Source organism: Sturnus vulgaris, chromosome 7 (assembly GCF_052056855.1).
Source record: "Sturnus vulgaris isolate bStuVul1 chromosome 7, bStuVul1.hap1, whole genome shotgun sequence".
Classification (NCBI taxonomy): Eukaryota; Metazoa; Chordata; class Aves; order Passeriformes; family Sturnidae; genus Sturnus; species Sturnus vulgaris.
Genome location: NC_142249.1, coordinates 23,206,354 through 23,232,817, shown reverse-complemented (window position 1 = coordinate 23,232,817; position 26,464 = coordinate 23,206,354). Strand labels below are relative to the sequence as shown.

Genomic DNA, 26,464 nt, shown 5'->3' with positions numbered 1-26,464 from the left:
TAATATACTAAATCAAAAGACTAACCAAGCAAAAACTTGCAGCCAAATATTAAACTGTAAGAATTTGAGAGATTTTGGTTTTACTCTGAATTCATGTGTGAAAAATCAAAATTACACATATTAATTAATATGAGCTGTATTTCAAGCTTCTTAATTAAAATGGACCTATCTTCCTACCAAGTTGGATGTATTCAGCATGATGAGTAGCTTCAAAACATGGTGCATACATACAAAATGGAGTGTTTCAAATGAGAAGAGTATTAAAATTTGGGATGCAAAAAACTCAATAGAAATTGCATTAATGCTTATGTGAAATTTGAGAAATTAATTGATATGAGACCATTAAATATGTTTTCTTAAAGAAGGTAGAAATGTGTATGGCAATGTGTCTTTGCATGTATTCTCTTACATTGAAACACCAATGACTCAGCGTGCCATCTGCATTTCCCATCCAGACATTTATTTTATTTGATAGTTTTGTAATGTTATCTCCTACAGTTTTCAAAGCTTCTTTTCATTTGCCCATTTCTCACTCTCCCCTTAGCACTGCAAATCCAGATCTCGCATACATTCTTTCCTTTTTCTGCCCCTTTTTGTGCCTCAATATGCTTCTTCCTTCTATCTCCACCTTCTCAATTTTCCCTGGTCTTTATGACTTGCTTTCTCCCTCTTTTTAGTCATTATTACTAAACTCATTCTGCCTTTTTAATCTTCTTCTCTTTCTGTCTCTGGAAAGATTGTTTCGTTCCTTAATAGATCATGAGTGTTCATCCTCTCTTCATGTGTTGTTTTCTCTGGCCTCCCATTCTCAAAGAAGCTCAGACCTCTTCATCCAATATTTTCTTACTAAGGACTGTCCTCCTTAGACCAGACTGTGGTGGGAATAGAATGTTTCTGACTTTCTATTTCTGCCACTCCTTCCACTCACTTCCTAATGTATTTCCTTTATCAATAGTAATGCATCCTTCCCCCTTCCCCACCTCCTTGGTCTGACACTGTTTTATGTTGTTAACTGTCTAACTAATCTCTGTGAGGCTTCATTGCTGAATCTAGCTCATGATTCATTCTGTTCCTTATACAAATTTTCACACATGTCAATTGACTTCAACTTTGTGTTGAAGATCCATCTGATCCCCTAGGTGCATATTCTTGCCTATCTCTTCATTCAAACTGCAGCCTTATTCAACTGCAGATCAATCCATCCATCTTGTAAGAAATTAAGCATTCCTCATATAACTTGTTCTTCTAACATTTTCATCTCCAAGTTCATTTACAGTTGTTTGATTATGACAGTCTAGAAATCACCTCCCCTCTGGTTTTCCAACCCTAGTTCCTTTTCACTCTGGATTCTAACCACTAAACAGAAGTTCCACTCACCAGTTTTTAATACCATTTTCCTAGAGAAAACTCAGGCTTATATATCATCTTTGACTGTTTCCTTGGCATTTCATTTTCTTTTAATGTAAATGACCATTTTATTCCTCTTGAAATCTTATTCTTCCTAACATTCATAACTTTGTCTCCTCTCAATTCTCCTAGTTTAGTTGTGCTTTAGGAGATCCTTTTACCCCCTTGACAGTTTTCCAAGAGATTTCCACAAGGCCTTTTGCTAGATCCCTTTTCTCTCTCTTTTTCTTTCCTTTATTTTTTTTTAAACTCTATTCTGGACCCACAACTGTGAATCATTTTTAACTTGGACCTCTTTACTGCTGTATTCATCAAGAATGTTGTTGCAAAGAACACTAACCTATCCCATTGCTTTTCTCTAATCTGCTAGTGAATATATTTGCCTAAAGAATTTTTTTTTTAATATCATAAAACATACTGTACCTAAAGTTCCTCCCAACCCACCATGTCTACTTACAGTAAACAAGTCCTGGCTTTGACTGACCCAAAGCAGCATTCATAACCTCCTGTTAAATTTTCAAACTAGTTTCTTTGAGCTCTTTCCGGTATGCTGCCCTTCATGCTTGGAAGAAGCTCCCATGAGTTTTCACAGAACACTTCATTGCTTTCCTCAAATCCCTCTTTAAAACTCTCTTTTACCATGCTGCCTACAGAAAGCTTGACAGGGAAGTGACTTCAGGTGAGCTAAGATGACTGTTTTTCATACTCATCAATTTTGCCTCTGTGTAATCCCTCTCTTTTTGTATCCATCTGTTGTGTTACATTTACATGATAAGTTCTTTGCAGAGTGCCTTTTTGTTCTGCATTTTGCAGTCCCTAGTACAATGGGGCTCAGGCCCACAAAGATAAGTTGCAGAAGAGAAACAAAGACACTGCTTTGTTATGTATCATCTCTGCTGTTCACGGAGGTCTTGGGTGAAATCAGCTGCTAATACTTACCAATCAAGTCAAGGCAATTACTGATATGAGTTAAAATTAAGAACGTGTAAAAGTAATTGTAAGACTAGAGCATTGTTTTGACTCTAATACTGGAGATCCTCCAATAGCAGAACATTTATTCTTATGAGTAAACTGATGGAGATTAGCAAACCTGTTCATACAAAATTACAGGCAAATTGTTGCATTTTCGCGATAGCTAAGACTTAAAAAAGAAATAAGAAACCTATTATGGCCTAGTTGACTAATATCTGAAAAAGATATGTATGTTTTTAAACTAGGCAGTATTTGGGAGCTACTTCTGTGTGCAGACTGAGTCACAGAAAATTTGCCTAAAATTTTATTTACTCAGCCTGTCATACTAATGCCAGCCTGGGGTAAAGAGTGTCTAGATATACTTATTCAGTTTATGAACAGTTGGTAATAATATAGGCAGAATAGCAAAGGAAACAATTCTGTCAAGCAGTTTCTTTTACTCTAATTAAACTGATTGATTTCATATATCCAAAGTAGTAAAATAGCTAGTCTTTGTCTGTCACTTATGTGCTCTTCGTTTACTACCCAAAAGGATGTTAGAGGGGGGACTGTACCAGTTCATTTCTTTGTAGATGACCTTACCCTTTAAGACATTGTGGATTTTTCCTCTGTATGAAAATGTTGTATTCTAAGGGATTTTCATCTGACAATAATTGTTTTTATTTACCTGCAGTCTTTGCTGAGCATTCGTGGCTCCCTGTTTTCCCCAAGGCGCAACAGCAGAACAAGTCTTTTCAGCTTCAGAGGTCGAGCAAAGGATGTGGGATCAGAAAATGACTTTGCTGATGATGAGCACAGCACTTTTGAAGACAATGAGAGCAGAAGAGATTCTCTGTTTGTTCCTCATAGACACGGTGAACGGCGCAACAGTAACATTAGCCAGGCCAGTAGGTCATCCAGAACAGTACCTGCACTTCCAGCAAATGGGAAGATGCACAGCACTGTGGATTGCAATGGAGTGGTTTCTTTAGTTGGTGGGCCACCAGCTTTGACATCGCCTACAGGACAGCTTCTGCCAGAGGTGATGATTGATAAAGCAGCCACTGCTAGCAATGTAAGAAAGTCTGCAATAGCTCAGGCATGATGTTCTCTCCCTGTATGATCAGTCACTGTTTCCACAAAATGTAGTCACATGGCAATGATGACTTTCTGGCTAAGCTGTGAATGCTCCTTTCATGTATTCCAGCTATAAGCTAAAGGATAAACTGAAATTGTCCAGCTCTCATTAATTAAATATGTGAAAATGCATCCAAATTGACTGGGGATTAACAGAATAGCATAGTAAACCATTGAATAAATTTAATTTGTGTAGTTTTACGCCCATTGATTCTTTATGCTTAGACTTAACTGGATGGTTCTGTACTTGTATATCAGAAAGGATATCAAAATGGGAAAAAAATTACATTTACTTAATCGAATATATCGGCTTCCTGCTGTCCATACATGAAACTTTTGATGTTACCCTGGTAGGACAACTTACAAGGGTTGTGACAGTGTTCCTGCAATATAGCTAATTTTCCTATGGAGTATTTTTTATGTCAACATCACAAAATATTTTTCCATTTGTTTGAAAAATGTGCTAGGAAATCCATAGTTTATTCTAAATTAAGAGTTATCTTAAGAAAATGCACTTGTGCTTAGTTCCTTTACTGCTAGCTGTGTGGGCTGTACATTTTCATGTTTGGAAAAATACTTCACTGCCTAAATAGAAAGATATTTGCAGCAAAGCTCATTGACAAGCACTGTGGAACATTTTTTAGTCTGAAATCTGCTTTAATATCTCAGGCCTGCTTCAGCAAAATACTTAAAAACATAGTCTTCAGGCACAGGAGCAATGTACTGCAGTGTTTGACTATTTGTTCTATACAGTCAGGCATACCTTAGTCTGTTGTGAAGCTTCACTATAACGAGCATGGGGTGGGACAGCAGTGCTTTAAACCAGTAGAGCTCTACAGTAACTTAGAGTGTTATTAAATGTACAGTCAATTAGCTATTTCATCTATGTTTTATTTTCAGGGCACTACTACAGAAACTGACTTAAGAAAGAGACATTCTAGTTCTTACCATGTTCCTATGGACTACCTAACAGACCCAAGTGCAAGGCAAAGAGCAATGAGTATAGCCAGCATGCTTACAAACACAATGGAAGGTATGTAACACAGATTTTTTTTGTATGACAGTGCCTTAAAAGTGCTATCAAATGTCTGATGCATTAAGTAGAAAGATGTTTTAAGGCATCTATTTCAGCCTAGAGGGTACAGACAAGAAGAGATTTCTGTATGGAGTTAGGGGTAGATTTTTTGGTGTTCAGGTTTTTTTTTTAATTTGGGACTGATAAATTTGGAAAAAGAGTCAAGCTTGCAACATACTGATAGGTTTGAGGTAGAAGTAGCAAGTTTCCAATTTAAATGCAAGCAAAACCAAAGCAAGCAAATTATTCAATGTAGTCTTTCTCTAGTGAAGTTATGTTTTGGGGTAAGCTCTTTTTAGGTTGCTGAAATGGTTGTGCTTGTTGAGTAGAACAATCCCTTTCTACCAATTCAATAGACTTCATGTTTTACAAAGGAAACATGTTCTTCTTTCTGCAAGGCTGAATACAATTACTTTGAATCATGGAATTAAGCAACTATTCTAAGAAAGGGTGAAACATTATGTTGAGGCTTAAATGACTATGCCCAAAATAGAAAGTTGGAAGGTAATAATGAGCAGTTGTGTAAACATGGACCATAATGCTGTTTAAATACTAGTCTGACTTCAGGCTTGTTCTCAATGCTTATCTTTCATGAGGAAATTTTAAAATATTTTATTGGAAGGGGCCTTAAATATAATCTAGTTACAATGTCATATTCCCTGCCATTGTCAGGAGCACCTTTCACTGGAGCAGATTGCTCAAAGCCCCATCGTGGGCCTTGAACATGTCCACAGATAGTAGGGCATCTACAGCTTCCCTGGGCAACCTGTGCCAGGGCCTCACCACTCTCACAGTAAAGAATTTTTGCCTACTACCTAATCTAAACCTACCCTCTTTCTGTTTAAAACTGTAAACCCTCATCCTATCACTCTACTCCCAGATAAAGGCTCCCTCTTCATCTTTCCTGCAGGCCCCTTATAAGTACTGGAAGGCTGCAGTAAGGTCTCCTTGGAGCCTTCTCTTCTCTAGATATAAGCAACCCCAGGTCTCTCAGCCTGTCTTCATAGGCCTTGTGCTCTAGCCCTGAATATCTTTGTGGCTTCCTCTGAACCTGCTCTTGTGCTGGGAGCCCTAGAGCTGAACACAGAACTCCAGCTGGAGAAGAGGAAGAGAACTCCTTCCCTCAGCCTGCTGGCCATGCTGCTTTTGATGCTGCCCAGGAGGATATTGGCTCTCTGGGCTGTGACTGACGTTGTTGGCTCACACTAACTGAGTGTTAGTTAGTTAGTTTTCAGCCACTAATAACCCTAAGTCTTTGTCTGCTGGGCTGCTTTCAATCTCTTATCACCCATGCCTTATGACAGGTTTCTAAGAAAAGTTTCTCTTTTGCATTCTATATAGCATTAGCTTGTGAATGGTTCTTTTATCTACTGAATCATTAGTATAGTTGTTTTGGGGTTTTTTGGGGGGTGTCTTTTTGATTTGGTTATTTTGTTTTTAATTTTTAATAGTTTATTTTAAATTGTAATTTCTTTTAGCTGAAAGAAGTCTTAGTTCCAAAATAACAACACAGTTTATCAACAGTACCTTGGAAAACAGCATTTAGGCTTAATGGAAATATCCAGGCAATTCTGGAATAGAAAAATATGTTTAAAATGTTATTTTCATTTTTCTCTCTAGAACTGGAAGAATCCAGACAAAAATGTCCACCATGCTGGTATAAATTTGCTAACACTTGCTTGATTTGGGACTGCTGTACTCCCTGGCTGAAAGTCAAACATATTGTAAATTTGATTGTGATGGACCCATTTGTTGATCTGGCCATTACCATCTGCATCGTCCTAAACACCCTGTTCATGGCCATGGAGCACTACCCAATGACAGAACAGTTTAGTGGTGTGCTTTCAGTAGGAAACCTTGTAAGTCTTTCATGATGTGCCATGTATGTAAAATGTACTTTTCTTTAATTCTTTTGTGACTTTTGCACATTCATGTAATAGAAAAAGTTGACTATTTAGAGGTTTGAGATTGTTGAACTTAAATTTAAGTAGTTGACATTTGTAAATTTCACCACTCTTACTTTACAGAGTAAAGATCTACTGAGTCAATATGCACTTTGATTTTTAAAATCTTCATCCTCTGTCATTGAAGCTCATTGATGGATAGTTAGAAATCATAAGAACTTTCATTTCCATTCCCCCACTCATTCTGCTCCTCCCTAGCACCTTCTAAGGAGCTGGGTGTTCAAGGAATTTTAGAGGGGAAAGACCCAGTAAGCATGACATATGTAAGGAAATGAAATGGAGTGGCGGTGCCTTCCACAGGCCATCCTGAAGAAGAAGAGTTCTGCTCAACTTTCTGTATCATTTTTTTCTTAATAAAATAAGTTTATGATAGGAACAATTATCTTTATCTCTAGAAGTAAAAAGGTGGTCTAAGGACAAAGATGAGCTCTAAGGATATAAAAATTAGCATTAAAATCAGATTACATTCTGTGAATTGGCATACATACATATTAGCAAGCTTGATAAAAACCGTGTTTTCCCATTTACCTCTTTTTCCTTGGAGCCCCAACATTTTGATGCATATGTAAGCTTCAAATATTAATTTTATTCCTAATCCCAGTGTATGGAAATATAGAGAAGATATTCAGATTTATCATTAATTTCTTGCTGAAAATACCATTAATTTTACTTTTTAAATACTTTCTTCCTAAACTGGAGTAAGGAACTGTATTTCCCTTGCAGGTGTTTACTGGAATTTTCACAGCAGAAATGTTTCTCAAGATAATTGCCATGGATCCTTATTATTATTTCCAAGAGGGCTGGAATATTTTTGATGGTTTTATTGTGAGTCTTAGTTTAATGGAACTTGGCCTTGCGAATGTGGAAGGATTATCTGTCCTTCGATCATTCCGATTGGTAAATATACTATTTAAAATATGTTCCTATATTACATTTTTGTATTTGTATGTATATATTTTGTGCACTTTTCATTTGCAGATTAAATATTTGGCTGAGACAAAAGATCTTTCCAGAAAGCTAAACTGCATACTCACTAGATGGCATGTATATATTATGTCAAGTTTATTTTGCATATTATCTGAGTAAAGTCTATTTCTCCTTCAAGATATTGTCAACATCAATTCTATTCTGAAAGTATGCTTAAAGGATTAACTTTTATAACAGAAGTATTTCGTAGAGTCTTCTCCCTAGATGAGGGAGTAAAAAAAAAGCAAGAGCCACAGGGTCCCCACTACCTGTGACTGAAGATTAGTAAATTGCCTGGTAAATAATGGGTTAATTAAGAAAAGTTTCTTGACAATTTTAGCTTATATGCTTCCATTACCAATTGCCTTTATCGGTTCATTTTAAAAGAGATAAGTGTTAAGATTTTTCATTGTCTGGGGGCTTTTCATCCCTACCAGCCTTGTCCATACCATCCTGGGCAAGGGACTATCTGCTCTCTAGCAGCTTTTCTGTTCAGAAGTCACTACAGTGTCTCTCTATGTTATTAGATATCTCTTTTATGAACAGGAACTCGAAAAACCTTGGTCTTGCTGCAGACTAGGCTAGCATGCAATTCAGTGTCCAAATACTCTTTTGAAAAGACCTATGCAGTGAGAGACATGAAGCTAGCATTCCTGGTCATCCAGCTCAACTGACTTAAATTAAAAAAAGATATTTAACTTGAAATGAAAGTTAAATACATCCCGTTTAAAAATGAAGGAGTTTTAAATATGTGTTTTCTGGTTCTCTGCATAGTATTATATTGTACTTTGCCTGAAGTCTAAAATCTGGCTGGATTGACTTCTCTCTCAATAGTAGATTTTGGTTTTAACTTGACATTTATGTGTTTTCTTTATAAAACATAAAATCATCACACGAAACAACATTTAGCTTTATATTCGTTATAGTATTCTCCTCATTCAATTATCTGAACAATTGCTGTGTCTTTCCAATAATTTCATTTTTGTCTGTTTCAAGATGTACTTAATACAATACTTCTCTTTTTTTCTCAATGTTGTGTGACAAGCTTTGTAAGACACATTACATTTATTTTAAATGGCAGAAAATATATTGTTAAAGATACTTGCACGTCACTTGTATGTCTGTCATTAACAACTCTAGCTTGTTTCTCTTTTTAGGAAAAACATTTCCTCCATCTCACTGCCTGTTAAGATGAAAGAACCTGGAAGTGACTATACACTTATTGTCCTGTTAAACTGATCACATTTCATATGTTCTCATTTTTTTTTTAGTAATATTTTCTCGGAGTTTACAGGAGAATGACTGTTTTGTACAACTTCTTTAATAAGTACAATTTCTTTATAAATACTAAAGTCACCAAAAGAGAAAAGAGTCGAAGTTTGAATTGGATTCTTTGTGATAGTTTCAATGTAATTGAAATGAGCATAGAGACATTATTTTTGATTTCTTATCACTTGTATCAGGATTTAACACTGCTGATGTGTATTGTACAAAGAACTGGAAACAGAAATTTTGTAACTAAAACTTCAAAGATTACAAGAGACATGATGTAGACACAGGGTAACTGAAATATGAAATGTATAGCAGTAATTTCATTACTATTAGATAATAAAGAACCATATACCATTCTTCTGTTTTGCAGCTTCGAGTTTTCAAATTGGCAAAATCTTGGCCAACCCTAAATATGCTGATTAAGATCATTGGCAACTCAGTGGGGGCTCTGGGGAATCTGACCCTGGTGCTGGCCATCATTGTGTTCATTTTCGCTGTGGTTGGGATGCAGCTGTTTGGGAAAAGCTACAAGGAATGTGTCTGCAAGATCTCCAGTGACTGTGAACTTCCTCGCTGGCACATGCATGACTTTTTCCACTCTTTCCTGATTGTATTCCGAGTGCTGTGTGGAGAATGGATAGAAACAATGTGGGACTGCATGGAGGTTGCTGGCCAAACCATGTGCCTTACAGTCTTCATGATGGTCATGGTGATTGGAAACCTAGTGGTATGTAATCTGTGGGGGTTTTTAAAAACTCTTAAACATATCTCCTGTTTTTCATGATTTAGAAATCTGAATGAAGACTAGAGAAGGACTTCAGGAAATCATGTAGTTCACTTGCCCTCTCTGTACACCAGGTTCAAATATACCTTGATTATCTGTGAAAAATGTCTTTTTTTTCTTTTAAGTCTCAGCAAGTTTATAACCTCTTTAGTAAGATCAGTGCTGATTATGCTTACAATTGAGAGGGTTTTTAAAAAAAATCTAATTTAAATCACCTTTTACAGCCAAGTAAACTAAATTGTCTCAATATTGACGGAAAACTGTTGGTCTTTATGACATTTATAATACTTAAAATCTTACTGTTTCCACTTTCAGTCACTTCTCTGTGAAACAAACCTAATTCTTTAATTTTTTTTCTCGTAAATGATGATTTGTAAATGGCTTATCCCTTTTGCTGCTGACCTCTGAATTCCTCCAAAGTAACATTTTAAATACAGGTATAAGTACTGAATAATGTGGAATAATCATACTTTCATTTTTTACACTAGCATTCCTTGTAGTACATCCCCAAAAGACACATGAAATTTCTGTACCAGCATTGCTTTCCTGATGCAGCCTCTATGCCCCTTTCTTCAGGGCTTCCACGTTGCCAGTTTTCACACCTTCTGTATATATAATTTTTATTTTTCTTAGCAATCCTTAACACAACAGTACTTCAGAATTAAACACCATATTGATTTTTGGTGTTTTCCACCAAATTTCACCAATTTTTCATAAACCATGGTTATGTTTAATTGTAGTTCTTTCTCCTTGAGTGCTGACATTCTTTCTGTATTAGGCATGATCCACAAATGTTATAAATATGCTTATCCACAGTCATCACTACCAAGTCTCACCAGACTAATGTGAGTCCTGTGGCATAGCTTTTAAAATATTCTGCAAGTTTGAACAGGGAGAACTGACAAATATAATTTAACTGATTCTTAATTAAATTACTTTTAATCAGTTTTGCACATGATCTGTCATAATTTCATGCAATCCAATTTTCTCTTTTATGTTTGTAAAATGTCATGCAAGAAAGTCTGAAATAGATTTTTGAAATTGCAGTGTAATAGTTTCTTGAAATTGAGGTGTATCACATCTGTGGACTCTCTCTCTTTGCTAGTGTTCCTGCCCAGAAGCAAGATAGACTCATACATACTTTTGTATAAATACGAAATTTAACTATATTCTGAATGAGAGATACTAGAACTATGGTCTGTTGAACTGTAGAAGACTGGCATTTGCCTACATTCCCCTGGCTTATGAGCACTACAGTAGATGTAGCTTGCATAAATCACTGATTATGTTGTACTCTGCCTCGTTATGTCATTCTTCATTTTGAGAAGAAGGTCTGCACTATTGCAGATTGTGACTGAGACAGTCAAGGAACAGCTCAGATTTTCACCTGTATTAATGAAGTTAAACTAGCTAAAAGTGCTTTTGGCAAGATAATAAAATATTGAGGACAGGGATTATGAACTGAAAGAATAGCAGGAAGGTGTGTAGAAATAAAGTGTTACATGTGAAATATAAATTATCTCATGTTGAAAAACTCATAATATATTGCTTTTATGACTTAAAAATAAGAGTAATTTTTTCTTATTTTCTTTTATAGGTACTCAACCTATTTCTGGCCTTGCTGCTGAGCTCATTTAGTTCAGACAACCTTGCTGCTACAGATGATGATAATGAAATGAACAATCTCCAGATCGCTGTGGCAAGGATTCAGAAAGGCATAGATTATGTGAAGAGAAAAGTGCGTGAATTCATCCAAAAAGCCTTTGTTAGAAAACAGAAAGTTTTAGATGAAATCAAACCTCTTGAAGACCTAAACAATAAAAAAGACAGCTGTATTTCCAACCATACAATAGTAGACATAGGTAAAAACCTTGCCTATCTCAAAGACGGGAATGGAACTACCAGTGGCATAGGCAGCAGTGTGGAAAAATATGTTGTTGATGAGAGTGATTATATGTCATTCATAAACAACCCAAGTCTCACCGTGACAGTGCCCATTGCTGTTGGAGAATCAGATTTTGAAAATTTAAACACAGAGGAGTTCAGCAGTGAATCAGACCTGGAAGAAAGCAAAGAGGTAACCCTATTTCTAATTTTTAAATACTCTGATGCTTTTCTCTTTTTTTTTCTGAGGTTACTAGGGTTGAATTAAAATCTTTCTTTAATTCCTTTACAGTAGCATATACAAACTCATAATGTTATTCAAGGTAAATTGATGTAAGGTCTGATTGATGTGAGCTTTGAAAGGTGGTGATACAATATTGCATTTTCAGTAATAATGAAGATGTGTAAGAAAATTTTCAGAAAAGTAATATTTTTTCTATTTTATTTACTTAAATCCTTAACAAGCAAAGTAACCAGTGCAATAGTCCTGGATACCAGAAGTCCTACAAAGCGTGTCTGGCTAGTGGAAATTTCTCCATGCTTATTTCATTAGAGCAGTTTATTTTTTAATCTGCTTTTTTAACAGTTAATTCTGATGTTTTTAACCCTTTTTATATAGTGAAAATGCATCCATATACATCATAGCCTTATGGTAAAAAAGTTACAAAGCTTAATATCCCAGTATAAGATGCTTTCATTTGACTACTCATTGTTATTTTCAAAGCTTTAAGATTCTTGAGTCTGTTACCTACTGTGACTAATAAAATGTACCTCTTTCTGGCACAATGTGGTGCCAAGTGGATAAATCCAAGCTAGCACTGAGAGTTATAGTGGATGCCAAGGCATTATTACTGTGTGTGTATTATTAACCCACTGCTTTGTCCTGCACAACTGAAAGTGGTGGAGGCATATCAGCTCAAGTGGAGTAAGTCTGTGCAATGCTTAGTACTGATGCTAGTCTATTCAGCATTAGCATGGATATTTTTGAACAGTATTGCATGCTGTGGGGTAGACATAAATTAACATAAGGCTTTCATTAGTGATTTTCTCTTACTTGAATTTGAGGGTATAATATGGGTAAGACTCTAGTAATTTTCCACCTGAGATCCTTGTTTTGTACCAAGTGCATTACACATTTATTCATATTTTCTTGTTTCTTATCACAAATGTCTTTATTATTATTATAAAAATATTTCTTTTTTTTCAGATTGATTGTATTAATATTTATCTTGCTCTTCAAAACCAGTACTTGGGTGTAGAACAAAGCAGTTGTAGTTTAACCTTCAGTTGTTCTGTTCTTCACTGCACATGAGCACTTAATGCACTATGTCAGTAGGAGAGGTGGAGGATGAGCTTTACACAAACCTCTGTGCTGGTGTTTAGCAGGGCTGAGTATGACAATGGTGCATCTCTTCACTGTATAACTGGATGATGTGACTGCTGAATGTTTTCATTAGCCAAGTCTTTCTTTTCTTCCCACGAGTTATTCTACAAGATGACAAAAATACTGACTTCCTATAGAAAAGTTTTAAAGCAGATTATCCCACATTTGAGGCACGATCTCCAGTCATTAAGCCTCCACCATAAAAGAAAGGCTTTCTACTCCACCTACCACATTTAAAACAAAACAGTGTCTTCATTGCATTCTTGGAGGCACTTAATGCTGTTGTGCTTCAGGAGCTGCAAACTGATCAGTTGATTAGACAATGAAATTAATATTAAGTCAGGGTGATCAAGTGCCAAGCAATTTTGACTGGCCAAGTCTGAAACTCTGCTGAGCATATTTGGGGCCAAAATTTCTTACTAATGCAGATGCTGAAGGTGAAAAATTGAAGGGAATGTTTATCATTTTGAGGGATTTTCTAGAGACACAGCAGTAAGCAAATATTGTGAGCATATTTGTTATAAAAGTGCCTACATTTCAAGTAGATTTGAGTCACAGAAGCATGGCATAAAAGCATTAAAATCTTACTCCTAGTTTCTTCTCTTCACTAGATACTCTTAACCACCATGTTTTTTGATATAGTGGAGTGTTGGCTTACTAGTCAGCACTCTTGTAATGAAAATACTCCATAGGAAAAGGAGGCATTTTTTAAATTAAAAAATTGACTACAAATTACTTTTTTACAAGCTTTCCTCTTTTTTGCTGTGCCATAATGTGCCTTGCATTTCTGGCCTCTCATATTTTCCTATTTATATGACACTGCTGTTGCTAAGTTGATCTGCCGGTCACTTCTTTGCTTACACCACAAATGAAAAAATCTGAGTCAGGAGCTGCCGTCAAACTGTGTTCAATTAGCAGATTTGCAGATGGAAGGCAGTTGAGGTATCCAGGTGCTGTGAGGACACTGCACAATATAGCCAGATGCTGGTGTGTGTCTGTGTGCTTCTGCTTGCTTCTGTGTCTACAACCAAGTACATGTATTCACAGTTGTATGGGGCAATAAGCAGAATTCCAACAAAATAATTATTATTTATTAGCAGGTTTTAATTAAGCATGTTAATGTTTGGTGAATTCTTTATTATAGCACACGTATCTTTCAGTAGTTTTACAGAAATGTTAACTAGATTATGCCTCTGTAGAAACAATAAATACAATGTTGTACATGCTTAGTAGGTGTGAATTAACAAGGAATTTTCCAGAAAGTTACTGAAACCTAAAATAAATTTAATTATAGAAACACTGTGTCCATAAGAATGTCAGTGGGTGAACACTTCCAGTATAATAAGGAAATTAGAGAGCAAACACTAAATAAAACTTTATCAAGGAAGTAGACCATTAATAATTGTGGGATCACTGTGCTGAGTCCATTGTCGTATAAATAAAGGTCTGTGGATCTGAGCTGCAGTACTGCTATTTAGTGTAGAAACTATAAATATATTTTTTCCATTTTAGGTTCTTAAGTACTACAAGGATGGTTTATATAGAAAATTTTGCAGTACATGTATGACTGTATAATAATTAGTAAAAATAATCATAATAGCGGGTAATAATTAATTTATGTTAAATGTAACTTATAGGCCAATAATAACACCAATGACAAAATATTTTTCAATGCTTTGAAAAAAGCGGGATCTCCTAATGCTGTTGCAGACACATGAATAATGTATATTTTACTTTAAGCAATATTCAGCGCAAAAAAACAGAGGTGCTGTGTCCTGAACTTCATTTCCTACCGTTCTTACTTCTCACAGGAGTAGAACCAAGCTGGATCAGTCAAGCGGGCAGCTCTGGTGCCTTTTAGCGAGGCAGAGCATCGTGTCACCAGTTTTACACAGGTTACCTAAGCAAGTTATACATCTCTCTCTATCCTATTTAATCACCTTTTAGCAGATATTGACTGGCCTGCATGCTCTTCAGCTATGATCCCGTCCCATTCATTGCAATAAGTACCAACATGCACAGCTGCTCCCTGCTGAGCCACGGGACTCGCATCACAGCATGGTCAGGCAAGAGCAGCAGCCCCAAGATTTCTGTGGTTCCAATACTCTCCATAATATTTAAATAGTATTTTGCAGTGCATGCTATGTACCTTTCCCAACCTTGCTGATACAGAATTCAGGATTCTGTTTTTGAAGGGGTTTCTTTTGTTTTCAGGGAAGGCAGATTATATAACACATATGCCACGTTTCTCATCAGAAGCTTATATTTATATATAAGTCCATCTGTAAATTATGTTGCTAATGAAAAGCTGCTAGCTGTTTTAGAGAACTTTCATACTATTGTATTTTAACTTATAATGGAGGTAACCTACAAACTCATCATAGTCATGTTTTTATTTTTCACATTTTTTTAGAAGTGCTTTCCTTTAGTACTTATATAAACATTTAGTTATTTTGGAGATCACTATGTAGTACTTGGAGCATCATTGAGCATGAAATTAATTCAATTTCTGCAGTCAAAGTGTGTGACCATAATTTGGTTGAAAGAATTAATACAAAACTGTTATTTGGCTGGTTAAACATTCAGAGATTAGTTCTGCTCTTACACTCACACTTAGGTGTAGAGGTGCAAAGAGAACACTGATTGCAAGATGTGGCCCAATTCAATCTTACTACAGCTCTTTAATTTATGGCCAAACATTATTACTTCCCCAAACATCTAAAATTGTCTGCCTTGAGAAACTTATTCTCATCTCATCAATAATAAATAAAGTTCAGCATTCAAGTAAATAAGCTACTGAGTTTGGATCAAAATGTCGGGAAGTTCCCCAGCTTCAGTGTGATTTACATCTCACCTATTAAACTATGCAATATTATTTATAACACCACAGTTGCTGCTTTCAGTTTTGTACATCAGCGGAATTAAAATATACTTGTTCCAGAGATTTTCCTCTTACATTTTGTAAAGAATAATTATTCTGATAAGATGTATTTTGATTTAAAATATTCATTATTTAAAATCCTTTGATACTCTGAAGAATTTAGGCTTTGTATTGTGAATGGGTAACATTGTATTGGCATATTGTGATTCACTGTGGATGATATTAAGTTGTTCATGTTGGAGTTAACTGATGTTTGCTTAATTAATATTTGCAAACAGCAGTCCTTTACTCTGTTTCAGAAGTATCCTTTCACTATTGCTTGTATGAATAAAAGAGCCTTTTTAAGTAGGTTCTGGTGGGAGAGCTTTTTCCCACCGGCACATATTTCCACTGCTACTTAAAATGCTTTTGCCTTCATACAACTTTTTTTGCAAATATTTTAATTTAATAAATTCTCATTAATAAGTAGATAAAAGGAATTATGAATATCAATGAAGTCCAGAGTGAACTATAGTTTAGGGATAGTGGGTTTTTGCAGTATCTGCAACCAACAATCACCACAAAATCGTTTTGATTTGATTTAGTGTTCTGGATTTTTGTACTCATAGTTATTCTGCCTAACTATATAAGCATTAGAAAGAGTGACATCCAGATTCCACTTAATTACACCACAGGAATCATAATGATATCTACCACTTCGAAAATTTTATAGGTGATAGAGCTGTACTGAAAAAGACTGGATAATTTGGATATAAAACTTCCATTTATATCACAGACCATTTCATTTTCATACTGACATCCACACAGCACTGAGAAAATAAAACCAATTTAACTTCCATTATTTATCATTTTCACAGGTATTTGGGAGGAAAGGAAATTGAAAGCAAAATCAAAATAGTGGTTTCTCTTGGCGCCATCTTCCTGCTTATGTCTGTCCTGCTCTTTGCTCCTTCAGTTCCTTAAATTATGATTTCAACATCTATTAGTGACATCCTGGCCAATCATGAAATTTCAGGTTTTGTTAAAAATGTTAAGCTAAGAGCTGTCCAGCTACTGTCAGATAATCATCTTTGGAACCAACAAAGAAATGTTAGAAGTTAAAAGTGGCCTGGCTGTAAGTGAAGCAGAATTGTATGAATCTGTGCGATGTTATCAAGGTTCAGAAAGTAATTATGTCAAAAACTTCCTGACCTAATCTTGGCTGCTGCTTTTTGCAATGCTTCTCTGATAGGCAAGCTGCTTTCCTATCTTGAAAGCTAAACTAAAATCTATATCTCATACTGTTCTGTACTGCTGACTGAAGCATGACTGGCAAGGCTGTTGATACATGTGATGTAAAAGATATTTAAATCTCTATGATAATCAGTATACTGCTGCTTTAGAAACATGTAACTACTTTTGCCCCTTACTGTTTTCTTCGAAAAAGAGGTGGAGTATGTACATTCTAAGGTTTTGAAAAACAGATTTCTCTGAGAATAATTTTCTTAGCATACTATTCAGAAAATTTCTATCTTCATAACTCTAAAAGAGTGTCTAATGCTTGATCTTGACAAATCTTTTATAATCTGCATGACTGAATCCTTCTGAAATCTACAATCATGGTATAACAAAAAGCTTAAAATGAACTTACTATTAGATCAAAGCTAATACTTGGGTTTGATGGTTATCTTGTTTCTATAGGTTCATTTTTTAAAAAAAGCTATATACGTGTTAAGTAAATAGCCTAAATCCAGTTTTTGTAGTGCTGGTAAGCAGAGAGCTATTTGCCAGGTACAAAGGTAACTTTCAAATGTGTTTTGGTAAAGAACTGGGATATATATTCATACTTAACATATCAGGGTCTGCAGTTAGAGGTAGTCTAGCAAGTCACATTAATGCTAGCAAAAGTCTTCCTATGTATTAAGGCATGGACAAACATAATAGCAGTAACATGGTCCATTCCCAGGTCATGTTATGTTGAATACACAGAAAACAGTACAAAGTCCCTGAGTCAGTTGCTTTATACCAGAGCATAAGTTTGCTGTGAAAATGCATGAACTGAAAAGTTTTCCTAGCATATTGAACTTAATTGATTCAATAAAACCTTGAGATGTTGTACTGTAAAATCTTCCTAGCTGTTTCTGATGCATACTAAATTTTATAAATTTTGTACATAATGCCATACAATAAATTCAATAAATTTGTTTAAAATAACAAAAATTTAAAAATAAATTATACAGTTGAAAATTTCTAATTTTTGTTCTTTTCCAAATTATGCTGAATTCTTACAGACTGAATATACTGAATAATTTTAATAACATTTTTCTTTATATAATGATCTGGTTGGGGGTAAATTCAGGTACAATAGAGCAGCATGCTAAGGAAATACTCTGTTACATCAACAGAAGAGTGAATTCTCAGTGGGATAAGGCATTTAATTGTTGCATTTCAAGGATCAGCTGCTGTTGATTCAATTTAGGATTTTTCTGTTCAGTTTAACTCCTGTGATTATTGTTACAGCTCTGTAAAAGAAGCATACCAGATTTTTAGTGAGAAGAGACTTGAAAGATACATCTCACCATACGTAGTGGACCACATAAATTGTCTTTTTGATGTTCCTGATAATTGATAGTTCTATTGATAATTTTTTACCTATCTGATATTTGTGATCTCTCCTTATAGTGGCTATATCTAATCTTCTATGTTGAGTTAACTGTTAGTTTTAAGCAATTTCAGTAATAGAATTCATTATCTTTTTGTGCTTATTAAACTAACTGCATAATATCTGAGTCACTGAACTCTTCATTTTCCTGTAAAAGAATGGACAGTAGGTCTTTCAAACTTACGGTTCAGCCAGTTCATAATTTTTGTTTGCTCTGCTACTACTACAGCATTCTGCTAGAAATGCTCTCCAGATTGGAATGATGCAAGCAACATTTTAAGAAAACACTATGTAATAAAAACAGTCACTTCTCAGTTTAAAAATTATTTACTGTATTGTATTAATAAATGGTAATTTTTAACATCATATATAAATTTTTTTGGAATGTACCTTGCATTTATAGTATTTCCGGCCTTTCCTCAAACTGATAATTGATTTCCACTGATATTTAAATGCTGTGGTCATTACATGAGGACTACAGTATTTATCCCATACTTTCCAGTTTCTCCATTTTAGAGGCAGTATTCCACAATGACCAAACTGCCATGCATTATGTGTAATTCAAACATATTGCAATGTGAAATTTGTCAGTAATAATCTGCAGAAAAGTGTGCATCCATCTCTTTGTACATTTGATCTGACCTCAGTAGGTGTTAAAACTCATGCTGAAATATGAAACGTGAATGTCTAAGCTGGGATTTTCAAAAAAGCATAGATGAAATGGGTGTGCAGATGTCTCTGAAACTAGGTGCATAAGGCACCCTCCAATACATGTTTCCATTTGTTTGGCCTTCCTCTGAAATGTGCTCCATAATGAACCATGGTACACAAAAATCAAAGTTAAGCTTATGTCAGAATCACAACACAATATATTGTCAGTGTGATTCAATAGAATCAGAATGGGGGAGAAAGGAATTAATCTTGGTTTTGTTTGAAGAACATACTGAATATTTGTTGCTATGTAAAATTCTATTAATATCTCAAGTTACTTTCTGTATCCACCGACTAATACTGTTTACATTTCCTTTACAAAAAACTGTATAGAATTTGAAGCTACTCTGAAATGTTTTTAAGGAATAATGCCTCTAACTTCAGATTTAAGTGTCAGCAAAAATAGATATCATTAATTTTACCATAGAATATCTGTCTAATATTAATTCCCTATAGACTCTATTCTAAATCTGCTTACATCATTCCCTTTATAAGATTAGCTACTTATCAATGCAGCCATTTTACTGATGTTATACTCCATATAGTGATAACATTAGAAGAGTCATAGAATGCTGTAATCAAACTACTTTTACTTATTATAGTACTCATATTTGTCTGTTGCCAACATCATATGATGATGTGAAAGAAAAATTTTTAAGGTTTGGATTACAATATTGGTATAATCTATTGGTGCAGTATTATTTTATTAAAGTATTGTTTTAAAAGCATTTATTTTCACTTCTGTAATTCAAAATTTCTTTTGGCCTTTTATAGTAATTAGACATCTATGTGTACTGTACCAAAGTAATAAGTAGTTTCAAAATGCACAATAAATTCAGAAAATGCATTGGCAAGTGAGTATGCAAAATATCAGCTACTGCTCCTAAAGTAATATGCTGCTCTTTCGGAAATAAAGATAATTAAACTGTTGTATAAAACTCATAACATGTGTTTTCATGTCAATAATAAAGAAAAATTATATTAAAACTTTTTATATTTAGGTTTTTACAGACTTGCTATAGTAATATTTACTTGAGACATGAAAATACATCTTTGCAGCTTGCTGTTGGTTTGGTCATGATGTTGGAAATTTATTTGTATTAACAAATACTATCTGAAGTGTGACCTAAAATGCAGCCACATGATTGGAATACTTAAACAGTACAATATATGGAAAGCACCCATTCTCATCTTACTGAAATTTCACTTCAAAATTCTTATGTGTGGCTTAAAATAATACTCTAGTAATTTCAGCGATTCCTTGTATGAAAATATCAAAATATTTTCAATAGGGAAAATGCACATTATGTAGTTTCTAATCTTGTGACCTCACCTGTAGTAGAGGAATTTGGCATTATAGATTGTAGATAAGAAGTTAATTTAGTATCACAGCACTGAATAAAATCAAAGTATTTTGATATACATTTCCAACATTAATTTCTATTTTAAATAATAAAACCGGAAAAAAATAATTATGTGGGGTTTCATTCACAGAAATTGAATGCATCCAGTTCATCAGAAGGCAGCACAGTTGATATTGGACTACCTCCAGAAGGTGAACAGCCAGAAGCAGAACCTGAAGAAGTTCTGGAGCCAGAAGCTTGTTTTACAGAAGGTAGGCAAAGCAAAATAAGTGCAAGACAAATAGACTAATTGTGCTGACTTGGGTGGGATTCTCTTTTAATTCAAAATCAAAATAAGTTTACTGATTATAGTTGTAATATCTGTTTGTATTAATAACTCTTCCAGAGTTACTGCCGTAGATTTCATGTATTCTTGAGTGTTCTTTTTCTTTCTTTCTTTCTTTCTTTGGAAGGTATTTCAAAAGATACTTTTAAAAGCTTTAAATTCAAATGCTAAACAAAAATGCTCAAAGAGGAATTATAAGGATCTAATGCAGTAGTACTGAAATAAGTAAAATGATTACCATTCCTTGTGATTCCTAATAAATATTTACTTTATTCTGACATCTCAAAATTTATTATCACATTTAGGGTGTGTACGGAGATTCAAATGCTGTCAAGTCAGTGTAGAAGAAGGAAAGGGGAAAATCTGGTGGAATCTTAGGAAAACCTGCTATAAGATTGTTGAACACAACTGGTTTGAGACCTTCATAGTCTTCATGATTCTTCTCAGCAGCGGTGCTCTGGTAAATTAAGTGTGGAACAATTATGACTATTGTGATTTTAAACAGCAAGCATGTAAAATTACAGTTAATCACATAGCTACAGGTAACAAATTACAATTTGATATCCAATTAATGAATGTTCTAATATAAACATATATCTGCAAGTATTTGGCATATATTGTAGGACATGTAAGAATTTGCTTGAGGGCTGTGAAACAAATTGTTTGACAAGTTCAAAATGTAGTGTTAATGGAAATAAGAAATTAGTTTTATCAGACTGGTGTTCTCATGTCTTAATATTGATGGTAATAGCTTTTTTTTTAATACACATTTAAATAAAAACACAGCTGAGCTATGAACTTAGCAGCAGCAACTCGAATTGTCAAATTGAGGTAGGTGCCAACACAATTCCATCAGGCATTTTACAGATTGGTGTTAAATCAGGTGCACTGAGTATGTATTGAAGTAACTAGTTTCTAATAGCAGGAGCAGAATATAATGTTCTTGCTACACTTGGATCAATGCACAATGATTCTCTGTCAATGTATACCTTTTTTTTGACAAGACAGTTCTCTCTATTTGGGATTGCTTGGTGGGTTAGTTTGGTTTCCATTATTACTCAAAAATACTGTATCACAGAATAATTTTTAAATCCCTCATATAATTTTAATATAAATTTTTAACTCTCACAAAAGAAATCTTTATGTTAATAGGCCCTTGTTATCTGTAGTGAGTTGACCCTGACTGAATTCCAGGTACCCACCAAGGGTGCTCTGTATCTCTGTGTGGACAGGGGAGAGAAAATATAATGAAGGGTTCATGGGTTGACATAAAGCCTGGAAGAGATCAGCCACTAAATACTGTACTGGGCAAAACAGACTCAGCCTAGGGCTATTAACTGAATTTATTGTTAACAAAATCAAAGCAGGATAATGAAAAGTAAAATAAATGTTAAAAACAGCTTTGTCCCATCTCTCCCTCCTTCCCAGCTCTACGTCCTCCCCCAGCAGTGCAGGTAGACCAGGAATGGGAGTTATGGTCAGTTCATCACACATTGTTTCTGCCACTGCTCAGGCAGAGGAGTCCTTCCCCTGCTCCAGCATGGGGCCCCTTCCACCAGAGACAGTTCTCTATGAACTTCTCCGATGTGAGTCCATCCCATAGGCAACAGTTCTCAAAAAAACTGTTGCAATGTGGGTCCCTATCCCATGGGGTACAGTCCTTAAGGCACAGCCTGATCCAGTCCTCCTGGTCCTACAAGTACTACTGGGCTACCTGCTCCAGCATGGGCTCCTCTCTCCATGGTCTGCAGGTGTCTGCCAGGAGCCTGCTTCAGCATGGGTTTCCCACAAATTAACAGCCTATTCTCAGGCATACCCCTGCTCTGGCATGGGGCTCTTCTAGGGGCTGCAGGTGGAACTCTGCATCCCTGTGGATCTCCATGGGCTGAGAGGCACAGCTGCTTCACCATGGCTTTCACCACGGGCTGCAGGGCAGTCTCAGCTCCAGTGCTTGGAGCATCTCCTGACCCTCCTTCTCCACTGACCTTGGTATCTGCAGATCTGTTCCTCTCACATATTCTCACTCCACTCTGCCTGCAATTCCACCTGTGCAATAATTTTATTTTTTCCTTCTTAAATATACTATCACAGAGGCGTTACTATCATTCCTGATTGGCTTGGCTTTGGCCAGTGGTGAGTCTTCCCTGGAGCCAGCTGGCCTTGGCTCTGCTGGACATAGGGGAGGCTTCTAGGAGCTTGCCACAGAAGCCACCCCTCTAGCTCCCCCCACTACCAAAACCTGGCCACACAAACATTGTCCATGGAAACAAATTAAAATGAAGTTTGAAGAATGGTCTTTCAGTAAGTTTTGTGTATCGCTGTTCAACTCAGCTGAAAGATGAATATTGTTTGGACCCAGCTTTATGAAAAGTATTAAGTGAAAGCCAAAGTTATACTTGAGGGAAAGATACATGCCTTATCATCATGTATATTTTTTCAATTCAATTTTTTTCCTGGCCATTCCTATATGACACTGCAAATTGTGAAGACCTCTAATTATATCTTCAAAAATCTTTTTCGCAGGCATTTGAAGATATTTACATAGAGCAACGTAAAACTATCAAGACCATGCTGGAATATGCTGACAAAGTTTTCACCTATATCTTCATTCTGGAAATGCTTTTAAAATGGGTTGCTTATGGCTTTCAAACCTATTTCACTAATGCATGGTGCTGGCTGGACTTCCTGATTGTTGATGTATGTATTCTTTTTCTTGTCCTGTATGACAGGCTTTAAAAATCAAAATGTTATGTTTTCAGGATAAGATTTCTATTAACAAAAACTATTTTAACTGCTGTGGTGCTATGGTTTATAATTCTGTTCAGAATGGAAAAAAATATTTGGATATATTTATTTGTTGAGATGTTTTGTTGAAATTCTCTAGTTTTATAAAGTTGTAATTCTTTCTTGAAATGATGCTTTTTACTATATTTTTTTTGGTGGTGTAGAGAAGATGCTGTTCATCCTCTTCAGGTTTTTTTTGTTTATGGAAACAATTTCTCAAACGGTTTCTAATATTTTAATCAATTACTGTAAGTGTCCTGTCACTTACTCTGTGCAATATGAAAGGAAAATACTGCTTAAGAATTGCCAGTTCCATTGTACTATTCAGTACCCTTGCACTTTTCACTATATCATGGGGGTGACCTCAGTGAGACAGTTCAGAGACATTTCAGAGAACCAAAGATAAGCCCCCTTAGAATAGGTTTCCACATGATTTTCCAAAGGCTGCACTACCAAGGAGCAGATACACATTGTCCGAAGGAGGCCTGGTGAGAAGTGCATTGTAATTTCAAGTCTACATGCACAACAATGTATGAAAAGTACTAGGTAGCATAAATGGAAGACTACAGATCTTTGGCCATATAGTGGATATTCACTTCCCTTCCATCCCGATAGCCTCATTTACCTCTGTTTGTGTTAATAGTTCCACAGATGTAATTCCCATGGAATGCAAGTTAAGAGTATATTTTAAACCTCCTATTTGGGCATTACAAAAAGCATCAGAATTCTATAGAAATTGCTAAATATTCCCTAAAACTGCAGTGATAGATCATGAGGTCTTTACTACACAGAGCTTGGAAAATATTATATCTTGTAAATCCAGACCAGCATTATAAATCCTATGATAAGACATGACTATATGGTCATATAGTATTTTATTATTGAATCAGTACTTTTGTAAAACATGTATTGGCTCAATCATCGATGTGTAAATTGTCATGACCAGTAGAGTTTGTATCTATCAACAAATATTTCTTATTCAATAATCTGTGGTTTAGTTACTTCTGTGACCCTTATAAATAGCTTTATTAATTTTCCATGTCAACCTTACCTTTGTGCAATTTTTTAAATTAAAAAAATGTTATCTGAAGCATTCTTTTTAATCTATAGTCAAGGGGTAGAAATAAAAAAGCAAAAAGAACAATCTAGATATGAAGGAATTGAAAGAACAGGAAGGATGGAAGGGAAGGGCATTAAATGGATGGAAATAGAAGGTGATTTGTTTAATTTTTGATTTATTATGGCCACTCCTTCCCAATGACTATTAGAAATACATATCTAAGGATTATTGATGAAAGATAATTGTATTATTTATTTTACAGCTATTCTAGTTTATTTACTCATCTGCCTGCAGACCAGACCAGCGTTATGCAAGCCAGAATTGATGAAATGGTTAAAGGAGTCACAGGGAATGTAATGAAGTGTGGATATGCCTAACAGTGAAGCTTCTACCATTGTCTAACAAACAGTTGGTTCTCAGTCTTGATTAGTCTGGTTAAATCTGAGCAGCACTGGTAGCTAAGGCTGTTGAATAAGATTTTCTGGACACTAGAAAGTTCCATTTGAACAAAAGCAAGGTCTGGATGTGGTTTCTGAGAGCGTTTACATTCTCGTCAAGCTCTGAAGATATCATGAGAAGTCGTGACCTAAACTGACCATTCCAATTCACCCAGCTTTTGGGTGGTTTGTTTTTGCATGTGACTTCATTTTTCTTTAAATGCCACCAAATGTTGACTGGTTTATGTGAATATAGAAGGCACTTTTATACCATTCTACAACATGATTTCATCAACAGGTACCTAGAATACACTTTTATTCTACTTTGTCTGACATAAAGATTTTTCTGCATTATAGATGGTTTCCTGGAGAAAGAGGTCCAGCCTTGAATCTTCTTGAGAAGTTCAGGGCACACATCATTCCCACCATATGTATTGGAAGGATATAAAGATGAATGAGCAATATTGCCTTTCTGTTTTTGTGTAGGTCTCTTTGGTTAGCTTAACAGCTAATGCCTTGGGCTACTCAGAACTTGGTGCGATTAAATCCCTTAGGACACTAAGAGCTTTGAGACCTCTAAGAGCCTTGTCGCGATTTGAAGGGATGAGGGTAAGACAACATGAAAGAATCTGAAATAATGCATGCATCCAGAGAAACAATGCATGCAGAATAATCAACGACCAATCCATGCAGAAATGTTACACTACCATCCTATATATTTCACATTTATCACTAACATATAAGCAACAGGCTTCATCTGCTTATATGAATTCATGTGTAATTGCACATATTGTTACACTTTAATGAGGCTCCTTGGCCTTTCACCATTTTTCATATTTTCATGGAGGGCCCAAGGATTTATCAACTGCATGGATCCATGCAATACTACTGAATTTATCCTATACAAACACATCTGCTATAGTCAGAACAGTTTAAAAAAAACCTCCAATACTTCCTCTTAAAAGTGTGTGCACATACACCATGTATGCATGCACATGTGTACTTTATACCAGTTTGGAGAATCATACATAGTCTCTATCTGTTAACATAGTATTCTGTATATATAAATTGAGAACGTCTTTTTGAACTAAAAGTTTTGTAATTAATTTGTATGTTAAGAAGTAAATTGGCACTATTAAAATACTTTATTTCATATTAGAACCATTGCATTCTATTTAAGAAAATTTTTCTAGCATATGAGAAATCAAGCTGGTTTTATGATTTCTGGTTGCTTACTGCTTTCCATATTGATTGTAAAATGTTGATTATAATCTATAGAGCACTAGGCAGCCTGAAAACATATTAGACTTTTCCTGGTATGTTTGAGAAGTTACTGTCCCCATCTGTTTGTTATCATTGTTAGTTACTAGAGCTGAGACCCTGAGCTGCCCAACAGGGCACGTTCATGTCTGTCTCAGTGCAAAGTCAAAGTTAGTT

At 35.3% G+C, this 26,464-nt stretch overlaps 1 protein-coding gene and 1 long non-coding RNA gene across 6 annotated transcripts in view; both read left to right on the top strand.

Annotated features, from left to right (window-relative positions):
• The window catches only part of LOC106855874 (sodium channel protein type 2 subunit alpha), a 75,429-nt gene that overhangs the window by 37,328 nt on the left and 11,637 nt on the right, over nt 1-26,464 (top strand). For 3 of the 5 annotated variants that reach the window (XM_088168118.1, XM_088168116.1, XM_088168119.1), the window contains exons 12-21: nt 3,053-3,433; nt 4,396-4,528; nt 6,191-6,429; nt 7,258-7,431; nt 9,143-9,499; nt 11,154-11,633; nt 20,552-20,672; nt 21,052-21,206; nt 23,270-23,443; nt 25,514-25,636. In XM_088168118.1, coding sequence (XP_088024244.1) covers nt 3,053-3,433; nt 4,396-4,528; nt 6,191-6,429; nt 7,258-7,431; nt 9,143-9,499; nt 11,154-11,633; nt 20,552-20,672; nt 21,052-21,206; nt 23,270-23,443; nt 25,514-25,636 — 2,337 coding nt within the window. The remainder of the gene's footprint in view (nt 1-3,052; nt 3,434-4,395; nt 4,529-6,190; nt 6,430-7,257; nt 7,432-9,142; nt 9,500-11,153; nt 11,634-20,551; nt 20,673-21,051; nt 21,207-23,269; nt 23,444-25,513; nt 25,637-26,464) is intronic. The other 2 variants (XM_088168121.1, XM_088168120.1) reach the window with 1 other exon arrangement.
• Nucleotides 11,650-18,466, top strand: LOC148223208 (uncharacterized). The gene is made up of 2 exons (XR_015804885.1): nt 11,650-14,719; nt 16,563-18,466. It is a non-coding gene; the product is annotated as an uncharacterized LOC148223208 (long non-coding RNA).